At 36.2% G+C, this 12309-nt stretch overlaps 1 protein-coding gene across 1 annotated transcript in view; it reads right to left on the reverse strand.

Moving 5' to 3' along the window:
- mcc (MCC regulator of WNT signaling pathway) overlaps positions 1-12309 on the reverse strand; it is a 160034-nt gene that overhangs the window by 144008 nt on the left and 3717 nt on the right. The window contains exon 3 of the mRNA XM_056457218.1: positions 10767-11008. Within this exon, the coding sequence (XP_056313193.1) occupies positions 10767-11008 (242 nt within the window). The remainder of the gene's footprint in view (positions 1-10766; positions 11009-12309) is intronic.

Genomic DNA, 12309 nt, shown 5'->3' on the forward strand with positions numbered 1-12309 from the left:
TATTGTCATGTATCTAAAATATGCACAGCAATCTGTCCTGGCAAAAGGTTCCAGATCACCAGTTAACTACACATAAATGAGGAGTTTATTAGGGCAATGTTATTGTAAAAATAATTATAATTAAACTATATTAACAAAAATAACTGTAAGCAAAAGAAAGCAGGTGAAAAACATACTGTGTGTGATAATGAAAGGATGATCTACTTTAAACCGATCCCACCAGTTGCGTTTCTAGGCGTGGTTGCTTCACGCAAGGAAACGGGAGCGCGCACTTTCTTTTGCTCGCGCGAACAAAGTTTTGTCAGTCGCGCTGCTTCTCGATCCTAAGATCTCATTTGCACGCAAATTGGGTCATCCTTATTGTCGAACCCTGCTTTTAGGAAAACCACAACTTAAAAATAGTTTTTAAACAGCCAAAGTGGCTAGTGGAGGTGACTGTTAAGGGAATTGATGAACTAAATTGGCCGTAGTTTATGAGTGTGTGTGTGTGTGTGAATGAGTGTGTATGGATGTTTCCCAATACTGTTGCTGCTGCTGTTGGAAGGGCATCCGCTGTGTAAAACATATGATGGAATAATTGGTGGTTCATTCCGCTGTGGCGACCTCTGAAATAGAGACTAATCCGAAGGAAAACGAATAAATGAACATTTTCTTTATGCAGGTAAAATAAAGGTACAGTTCCTATATCTGACTGCTTGTATTAAAAGACAAAATTGTGTTCTTGTGTTGTGAAATCAAATATAAAATTGTCAAAAATGCTATTTGAGTCATCAAATTGAACTGAATCAACATGATAGTCGTATCTGAATTAAACTGTAGGTTCACACCACTATTTTATCTGTACAATGCTCGAGATTTACAGATTTACAGGCAAAAAAATTAATAAATAAATAAAAAATAAAACTACAACACATTTGAGTCTGGCCTCCGCATGATCTGCTGGAAATGGGACAGAGCAGAGTTGACAAAGCCACGGATGATTTGCGACGCTCTCCACTAAATGTGACTTTGACAAATAGCCGACATCCATTAGTGAGATGGGGACATTAGCGCTGGGAGCAAATGCAGAGCACAGCAGATAATGTCCATAATGAAATCTGGCCTCTAAGTGGAGGATGAAGTGACAGACGGAAACAGTGAGAGAAAACGAGACAGGCAGAGGACTGAATACCAGCAGAAGGGATGGATGATATTGATGGATAACAGTATATAGAATTTTATCACAATATTTTCTGGAATTTATTGTAATAACCATAATAATTAATGAAAATTTATAAGTATCCAAAAAGTCCTGTATCTTTGGGAAAGAAAATATGATAAATGCCAGAACAAAATCTGATCATGTCTTGATTATTAATGATTTGATTAGGACAGTAAGGTCTGACTCTGCTTAGACTAAAGTCTGCTCACTGAACCTTCAATAATGTCCAGTATAGAATATGTGCTCATGCTGCAGTGGAAACAGAATGAATATTGTGTCTGACTCCATCATGAGCTTGGAGGACTGCATCCATACATCTCTGACATGACTCAAATCACTGATTAATAAAGTCATCTGGAATGGCAAAGAAAGCCTTCTTACAGGACTCCCAGAGTTCATCAAGAGTCTTTGTGTTCATTTTCAACGCCTCCTCCTTCATCTTACCCCAGACGTGCTCAATAATGTTCATGTCTAGTGACTGGGCTGGCCAATCCTGTAGCAGCTTGACCTTCTTTGCTTTCAGGAGCTTTGATGTGGAGGCTGAAGTATGAGAAGGAGCGCTATCCTGCTGGAGAATTCGCCCTCTCCTGTGGTTTGTAATGTAATGGGCAGCACAAGTGTCTTGATACCTCAGGCTGTTGATGTTGATCATCCACTCTGCAGATCTCCCACACACCCCCATACTGAATATAACCCCAAACCATGATTTCAATTTCACCAAACTTGACTGATTTCTGTGAGAATCTTGGCTCCATGCTGGTTCCAGTAGGTCTTCTGCAGTATTGGTGATGATTGGGATGAGTTCAACAGATGATTCATGGGAAAAATCCACCTTCTGACACTTTCCCAAATGATCAACTAGAAGTCGAGTTGTTATTTGAAGTCAAGTTATATTTTCAAGTTATTCCTGCTCTTACAACTGAGATCCACAACAAGACTTGAGTCAGGTAGTGTATGAAGACTGGGCGATATAACCAAAGAACATAATAATTAATAATAGTTTATATCGATCATTATGAACATAAAATGTCAAATCTCTATTTATTTCAAGCTTAAATGGCAGAAGTCCAGAATTAAAGTTGTAAAAACACTGTTTACTGCACAGCTCTATTACATATCCACATATTTTAAATAAAACCTCTTATTTATCCACTCAACTATGAGCAATTTATTGTCAAAAAATGCATGTAGTCTCCATTAACCAATAAAAACAGACATATATTTTGTATTTAAAAATGTATTATTATTGAAAATAACTTTGTCTAGGCCTAAGCATTGCTCATTGTAAGCTCACACCATAACTAATGTTAATAATCGAAAGCTTTCAGTAAAGTTAGCTGTTTTCCAAACAACATGCTTACATTTGTGTCCTTCAGTCTCACAATTAGTTCCTAAAGAATTTAATTAGTGTGAAAAACAGATGGACATAAAACACACACGCACACACACACACACACACACACACACACACACACACACACACACACACACACACACACACACACACACAAACACACACACAAAGGATCTTTAACTGCTCAATAAAACCCACAGATGCCGTTTAATGAAGAAATCTGTAAACTACAGCAAAACAACCCTGCCGAGCTCAACAAAACAACACTAAAACCACAACAACGCTAGCCTAAAGTGATCGAGCTCACCTTAACAATACTAAAACAACCAAAAAATGTCAAAAAGCAACCAATAAATGAACAATTCCAGCGTTATGGATCTGACATTTGCAGTAAAAACTCTAAATATAAATTTACATAGAACGTATTTGTTAGCATTATATTAAAACATCTACTGCAGTCAAACTACTAACCACAGAAATATGAGCTTAACATGTTCCTGATGGATTTTATAATTACTAATTTAAATGTTTTTTTCATTGCAGAATTTTACATTTACATTTAGGCAATTAGCTAATAAATACATTTAGTAATTTTGCTAATTAATTAGTTTTTAATTAAACTGTATTATTCTTTAGATTCCCTTTGAATTGCACTTAGTTTTTTTTTTATTTGCATTGATACAGATATTATTGTCATTGTGAGATATCTATCTATAAATATATATATATGTCAAATGTAAGGCAGAATTCCACTGAGACAGAATATCGTGATATTCATCCCTTATCATTAAAGCACCAATATTCATTACAGTGATTGCACAAGATGCAATCTACAACATAGATTTTCTCAGACTACTAACCACAGAGTTATGCGATCAGAGAAATATAAATCTGAAAACATGTATAATATTTTAAATGAGGAAAATAAACATGCGTTATGGATGTGACAGAAAAAGTCTACTAATAAAGTGGACAACATACTTTTGTGGAAATTCAGTGAATTAAACTGCACAAGCACAACCCAAACGAAATAATCCTAATCAAAAGGAGAAGAGTTACTCACAATAAGCATGACTGGTTATATTTTATTTTCACTTTTGCATTTATGAAGATAAAGCTTTGTTATGGATGTGACAGATGTGAAATTGGCACTTGTGTGACTTTGGTGAATCAAATATAATAGTCTGAGAGAGACATTTTTGAGGATTTTTACAGTACAGTGGTCCCTCGTTAATCTCAGGAGTTACGTTCTAAAAATAACCCGCAAGTAGTCAACTTTATTTATTTATTTATATTTTTTTTTATTATTATTATTTTTTTAAAGATTTTATTTTTGGCCATTTTGCCTTTATTAGATAGGACAGTATTTAGGACAGGAAGCGAAGTTGGAGAGAGAGAGAGAGGGGTAGGGTAGGGAAATGTCCTCGAGCCGGGATTCGAACTCGCGACGCCCTGACGTGCTACTGCACCATATGTCGACGCGCTACCCACTAGGCTATTGCGCCGACCAACTTTATTTTTTACAATTATTCTAGATGTTTTAAGGCTGTAGAACCACTCACTACACTCTTTATACACTTTTCTCAGGCAGGCATTAACATTTCCACACTTTTCTCACCTTTTAACACTCTCAAAGTTCAAACTTTCCTAGAAAAATAAGTCCAGTATTATAGAAGAATCCAAAGATCAAAAAATGTTGTTTTCATCGCTGTCAACAAAAGGTTAATAAAGCTGTTTAGCTTTGGTGTGGATAATGAAGGCATCCAGCGTAATGTTCTTCATCCTGCAGTCACTGATCCACAAAGCTAAAGCAGACTCCATCCTTAAGAGGGTCGCACACCGGATGCCCAGTGCACATGACATTTGGAAGTAACACACACATTCACATGTTATTTAAAAAGAAATTATTCAGCTTGTGCTCTGTGGCGCTGCATGAATATGAACAGTGTTCCGAGTCGTAGCTGGGAACCGCAGACAGCTGCCGACTTGCAGCGCTGGTGTGTACCCTGATATAAACCTATGTTTACAATGCTAAAATGCATGGTGCAGCACATCCAGTGTGTGACCCCCTTTACAATGGTCTGCGGACAGTTACAATCCTTTTTGCATCCTTGTTGGACCTCACACTGCTAGTGATGGAAGATTTATGTGAATTTAGCAAGCTGAACGCATCCTGTACTGTTCGGGAGACACGGAGGAGATTGATTGACAGTGGTCTACAGCCAATCAGGACGCAGAACACAATGTGTTAAAAACAAAACAAAACAAAAAAAAGCATGTCAAATTGCCATAAAACATCCACAAAACTGCAAGGCGCGTAAAAGGTGAACCACAATATGGCAAGGGACAACAGTAAAACACAAGCCAACACAAAAAACCTTAAAAAGAGTTTAAATATTTTGGTGGAAATATATTAAGGTTGACATTTGCATGGAATTGCATAGCAGATATCATGAATAAAAGCTGCTAAAGCACAAAGATGAACAGCGTTCGGACACATGCTCGCTAATGTCTTCTCTAATGATGGTGTAGATGGTGCTTGACTGCGGTAACTGGATCTGCTGTATAGCAGTCTTACATCGGGAGAACAGAGCTGTTAAAACATCACATGACACCAAACACATTCCTGCATCACTATAAACGCTCACACACACACGCGCTGACGTCACTCTGATACTAATAGAGGCCATATGTCTGACACACACACACACACACCTCTAGAAAATCTATGTTGTAGATTACATCTTGTGCAATCACTGTAATGAATATTGGTGCTTTAATGATGAGGGATGAATCTCACGATATTCTGCCTCAGTGGAATTCTGCCTTACATTTGACATGTACAAATACACTATATATATATATATAGAGAGAGATAGATAGATAGATAGATAGATAGATAGATAGATAGATAGATAGATAGATAGATAGATAGATAGATAGATAGATAGATAGATAGATAGATAGATAGATAGATAGATAGATAGATAGATAGATAGATAGATAGATAGATAGATACAGTGGATGGATGGATGGATGGATGGATGGATGGATGGATGGATGGATGGATGGATACAGTAGATAGATAGATGGATGGATGGATGGATGGATGGATGGATGGATGGATGGATGGATACAGTAGATAGATAGATACAGTAGATAGATGGATGGATGGATGGATGGATGGATGGATGGATGGATGGATGGATAGATAGATAAATAGATCTCACAATGACAATAATATCTATATCAATGCAAATAAAAAAAAACTAAATGCAATTCAGGGAATCTAAAGAATAACACAGTTTAATTAAAAATAATTAATTAGCAGAGAGAGAGTTTTAATTTTATTGCCATATCAGCTTCTATGGCAAATGTCATGGCAAAAAATAAAAACAGATCAATTTTACCATGTTTTATAAATACCAATTTTCTATAATTATAAAAATATTCTAACAATTAAAAGTAATTAACAGCAATAAATAATATACAAGGTAAAATACATAAATAATAACCATAATATATGATAAAAATCTAAAACAGTTAAAGGTTTCCTTTTGATAAAAATTGTACAATTTTAAACGGATTCACATCTAAAAATATTTCATTTAAAGTCTGTCCAGATAAAAATTGTTGTCTGATAACATTAAAAATGGGGCAGTCCACAAGAACATGTTGAACAGTTTGGGTTCTGTTGCAATATTGACATTTTTGGTGGTTCTTCTACTTTCAGTAAATGTTCATGTGTGAGTCTCGTGTGTGCAATGCGCCATCTTGTATAAACAATCTCATCATGTCTTGAGTTAAAAAATAAATGAGATTTTCTTCCTATTTCTGGCTGAATTTCAAAAAGCTGATTATCTGGGCACTGATCCCATTCGGTTTGCCATTTGTTGAGAATATAGCCTTTTATTAATGGCTTTAGATCCGAAGGTGGGATTTTACTAATTAATTAGCAAAACTACTAAACGTATTTATTAGCTAAATGACTAAATGTAAAATTCTGCTATAAAAAAAACATTTAAATTAATAATTATAAAATCCATCAGGAACATGTTAAGCTCATATTTCACCTAACAACAGATACAGACGGACGGATGGACGGACGGACGGACAGATGGATGGATCAATGGAGAGGGAGATAGACAGATAGATAGATGGACGGAAATATGGACGGATAGATAGACGGATGGATGGACGGATAGATTACCTTTTTCTGCACTTCTATTTTTTGATCAAAAGAAAAAATGACCAACATGAATGAAGCACAAAAAGAGCATTGGATATTTCCACTTTCACTCCAAACTATACACACTGACTGAACAAGAGGTGACAACAAAGCCCACTGAAAACACTGCATGTACCTTTAATCGTTGATGATATACAGTAGGGGTGGGCGGTACACGGTGTCATAGTCATCACCGGTGTGACATTGCGCCACGACATGGATTTTCTAATACCGTCAATACCGTAATAAATCAATTATGCGCCTTGAACGGCTGCATTTACATCAATAATAGCTAATTCTAAATAATAAGGCATTCAATTTTCTTCAAACGTTCAGTTGTGGTCTGAATACATGTCCTTATACTACAGGGCTCGAAATTGCAACCATTTTGGTCGCATGAGCGCCCGAAATGTAATCTATGCGCCCTCATAATATATTTGGGAGCATTTGTGTGTCTGAATATAATGGTTGTAGTGCAATCTGATTTGATTTTCTCTATAAACTTGCTGAATCGCTCTATCCTGCTGCTGTATTGGTTCATATTAGCTGTCAGTCACTCAACGCTTCCCGCTGTCAGATAACAGGGAGCTTTTGTTACTGCAGGAAATGCAAACGGCTGAAGAGTGAAAAGTGCACAGGTTTGCAAACCTCACCTAAAGTTATAATAATAATAATGGCGCAGATGACAGCGATCATGACATGAGGTAAATGTTGATCCGCCAGCTGAGATCAATCGAGTGTTTTCGGAGAAGGTGCCCGAATCTCGATGCGTTGCATTCACCGCATGTTCAGCGCAAATGTCCGCTAAATATAAAGTCTAATACTGTACACATCATCGCCAAAGAAACTCACCTTTACTAAGTTTACACTGAAACTACAGCTCATAACAAAGAGCAGAATTGCGCCGGTGGTCATCATGAGAATCCTGCTCTGTCTGCTCATAAATTGGTGCGGCTGACTCGCCTGCTTTATTCCACCAACACAGAGAAATGAAGATCAGCTCATAACGAGACTGAGCATTTACAATGACCCAAACCAAAACTTTTAAAGAGTGATAGAAGTGAGACTTTCTTTTGTCCGTTCTTCCTTGAGATGTATATTATTTTGCTATTGAAAGTAATACCATGATATTATACCGTCACCGTTCAAAAGATGAAAAATACTGTGATATTAATTTTAGGTCATATCGCCCACCTTTAATATACAGTGGAGGTCAAAATTGTTCGCAGTCATGTAAATTCTTTTTCAGATATTTCCCAAATGATGTTGAACAGATTCAGGAATTTCTCACAGTATTTCAGATAATATTATTTCTTCTGGAGAAAGTCTTATTTGTTTTATTTCAGCTAGAATAAAAGCAGTTTTTAATTGTTTTAAAGCCATTTTAAGGTCAATATTATTAAGCAATATTAGTTTTGGATTGTCTCCAGAACAAACCACTGTTATACAATGACTTGCCTAATTACCCTAACTTTACCCTAATTAACCCTTTAAATGTCACTTCAAGCTGAATACTAGTGTCTTGAAGAATATAGTCTAATATTATGTGCTGTCATCATGACAAAGAGTAGGGCTGCACAATTTATCTTTTGAGCATCGATATCGCAATGCCTGCGTCTGCAATAGTCACATCGCAGGATATGCATTGTTGAGATGGGATTATAGATGGCCAGGAACCACAGGTCAAAACACATGAGATTTGTGGAAACTTTAAGCATAATAGAGTGAAAGTTAATTATCTGCATGTGTTTTTAAGGACTGGGACTATGTAAGCATTTTAATAGAGCAGAAAGACGATTAATAAAGATTAATTTTATTGAACAATTTATATGATGAACACTATGCAATGTTAATTTACATTTGATTAGTCAACTTCTGTAACCGAATACTGTTAGACTCTCCCCCACTTTAATTTTTGCTCTGTTGTGTTTATTTATGACTGTATTTTGTTTATTATATGTATATAATAAATTACATAAAAATATATTTATGTCACCGACCCCCCCATTAAAATCATCCTAATCAATCTGAAGTCTTTGCAAAAAGAGAAAAGTCATCTAGTGAAAATATATTATATTATGTTATATTATATTATATTAAATTATATTATATTATTATTATATTACATTATATTATATTATATTATATTAAATTATATTATATTATATTATATTATATTATATTATATTATATTATATTATATTATATTATTATATTATATTATATTATATTATATTATATTATATTATATTATATTATATTATATTATTATATTATATTATATTATATTATATTATATTATATTAAATTATATTATATTATATTATATTATATTATATTATATTATATTATTATATTATATTATATTATATTATATTATATTATATTATATTATATTATATTATTATATTATATTATATTATATTAAATTATATTATATTATTATTATATTATATTATTTTATATTATATTATATTATAATATTATATTATTTTATAGAGCAGAGAAAAAAATATTGCAATGTCAAATTTTTCCAATATAGTGCAGCCCTAGCAAAGATAAAATAAATCAGTTACTAGAAATGAGTTATTAAAACTATTATGTTTAGAAATGTGTTGAAAAAAATCTTCTTTCAGGAAAGACATTGGGGAGTAAAATATACATGAGGGTGAATAATTCAGGAGGGCTAATAATTCTGTCTTCAACTGTACTTCACTGATCCTTCTGACTGAAGCGTCAGCATGTTGTGACTGCAAATGTTGGTTCATTTCATTCAAAAACCTTAAAATCAGAGGCTGAAAGATCTCATTAGGAAATTAAAGACAAAAAATCTGAACAAAGACATTAGAAGGACATGATAACGATTATTATCACAATAATAATCTGAATATGCACAGAAACAGCGCCATCTACAGACCAACACACACTTTTGGCATCTCAAGTCTTTTTTTTATTGCTATAACTCTTCAGATCAGTGCACAGGGTGTATGCAGGAATGCTAAAGGTAATTTCAATACCTTTTTAAGACTTTTTAAAGACCTTCTCAGAGTATTTTAAGACCTCGTCACCAATTCAAGTTCTAATCATCATCAAACCTTTAACTTAATCAACAGTAGTAGTTAAATAAATGAATTGAACACAACCGTGCAACAGGACTCAGATAAGCTCGGAAGAAACAAACCTTGAAGGAATAAATTACGTGGTTGTTTTCAGCGACAGGCTTCAGACACTGTTTAAACTGGACTTTCTCCAACCAGGAGTATGCAAACTTCCATTATCCCATTTCGCCGTCTTTTTCGCTCTATGATTTCGCAACTTGTGGAGAGCGTCACAACACCTTCCCGCAACTGTCTCAAATTACGTGACATTACCCGAATCGAGGAGCTTTGCTGGACACGTCCCGGCTCGAACCATTCACATGGATTGATTACGCAGTTGTTAATATTAAGAGGAAAATAAATATATTTACGCTTTTTTTTAGAGTCAAACACTTTGGACAACGCTCAAACAAACTTTAAGACCTCATACAAACACGATTAAGACTTTTTACTACCTATTAAGGGCCTTAATTCTCATAATACTTTTTAAGACCCCGCGGACACCCTGGTGCATTTAACATTGAAGAGAAAGAAACAGCACAAACATTCCCTGGTCACATTTCAACCCAAAAATCAAATAACAGATATTAAAGGCAGAAGTAACCTGTTTTAATGACTGAAAAATTAATTCAGATCATTTCTGTTGATTAATTTGTTTGTGATTCTCAATATTCCTGACAATCTTAACCAGTTTCACATTACTGTAGTAAAGTATGTCACTTTAAAATCAAAACATGAATCAAGAAATACAGAAAACTGCTCATTTACAGATTTGTCAAACTCGCACTGCACCAAAACTCCCATACGCTCATGACAGGCAGTTTATAGCTACAATGCAAATCCCACAAGCAAGGTCAGAAGTGGAAGTATCCCAGTAAGACTCACAGTATTGGCCAGCTCCAGGTAGCCCCCGCTGCGGCTGGATGCAGGCTGAGACAGGAGCTGCTGGACCCCAGATGAAGGCTCCAGAACACCGGGCTGCTCCAGGAGTTTCTGCAGTAAAGGAGAGCTCTGCGGGTGATGATGAAGGTGAGGATGAAGATGAGGATGTGTGTGTGTTGGAGACTGAAGCTCTGGACTCTGTAAATCCCGGGCTCCTGAATCAAACTCCCAACTCTCCCGAGCGCCTGTAAATACACAAAAACACACACATAAACAGCATAATTCATTCATTTGCCTTTGGTTTAATCCTTTTATTCATAAGGGGTCACTACAGTGGAATGAACCGCCAACTTATCCAGCATATGTTTTACACAGCGGATATCCTTCGAGCTGCAACCCAGTACAGGGAAACACCCATACACACTCGTTCACACACACACTCATACACTTTGGCCAATTTAGTTCATCAATATAGAAGTTTAAACTGTCTGTGTAAATAAATCCTAATTCAGCGTCAAATGCCTCCATTACTTTTCTGCAGTGATAAGTTGGATTTATTTGATATGGTATTGGTCTTATTAAGTTAATGCAAAATGCACTCACCGGCCACTTTATTAGGTACACCTGTCCAACTGCTCGTTAACGCACATTTCTAATCAGCCAATCACATGGCAGCAGCTCAATGCATTTAGGCATGCAGACATGGTCAAGATGATCTGCTGCAGTTCAAAGTGAGCATCAGAATGGGGAAGAAAGGGGATTTAAGGGACTTTGAACGTGGCATGGTTGTTGGTGCCAGACGGGCTGCTCTGAGTATTTCAGAAACTGCTGATCTACTGGGATTTTCACGCACAACCATCTCTAGGGTTTACAGAGAATGGTCCGACAAAGAGGAAATATCCAGTGAGCGGCAGTTCTGTGGGCGCAAAAGTCTTGTTGATGCCAGAGGTCAGAGGAGAATGGCCAGACTGGTTCCAGCTGATAGAAAGGCAACAGTAACTCAAATAAGCACTCATTACAACCGAGGTCTGCAGAAGAGCATCTCTGAACACACAACACATCCAACCTTGAGGTGGATGGGCTACAGCAGCAGAAGACCACACCGGGTGCCACTCCTGTCAGCTAAGAACAGGAAACTGAGGCTACAATTCACACAGGCTCACCAAAACTGGACAATAGAAGATTGGAGAAACGTTGCCTGGTCTGATGAGTCTCCATTTCTGCTGCCACATTCAGATGCTCGGATCACAATTTGGCCTCAACAACATGAAAGCATGGATCCATCCTGCCTTGTATCAGCGGTTCAGGCTGGTGGTGGTGGTGTAATGGTGTGGGGGATATTTTCTTGGCACACTTTGGGCTCATTAATACCATTTGAGCATGGTGTCAACGCCACAGCCTACCTGAGTATTGTTGCTGACCATGTCCATCCCTTTATGAGCACAGTGTCTCCATCTTCTGATGGCTACTTCCAGCAGGATAACGCACCATGTCATAAAGCGTGAATCATCTCAGACTGGTTTCTTGAACATGACAATGAGTTCAC

Source organism: Danio aesculapii, chromosome 5 (assembly GCF_903798145.1).
Source record: "Danio aesculapii chromosome 5, fDanAes4.1, whole genome shotgun sequence".
In the NCBI taxonomy this organism is placed as follows: Eukaryota; Metazoa; Chordata; class Actinopteri; order Cypriniformes; family Danionidae; genus Danio; species Danio aesculapii.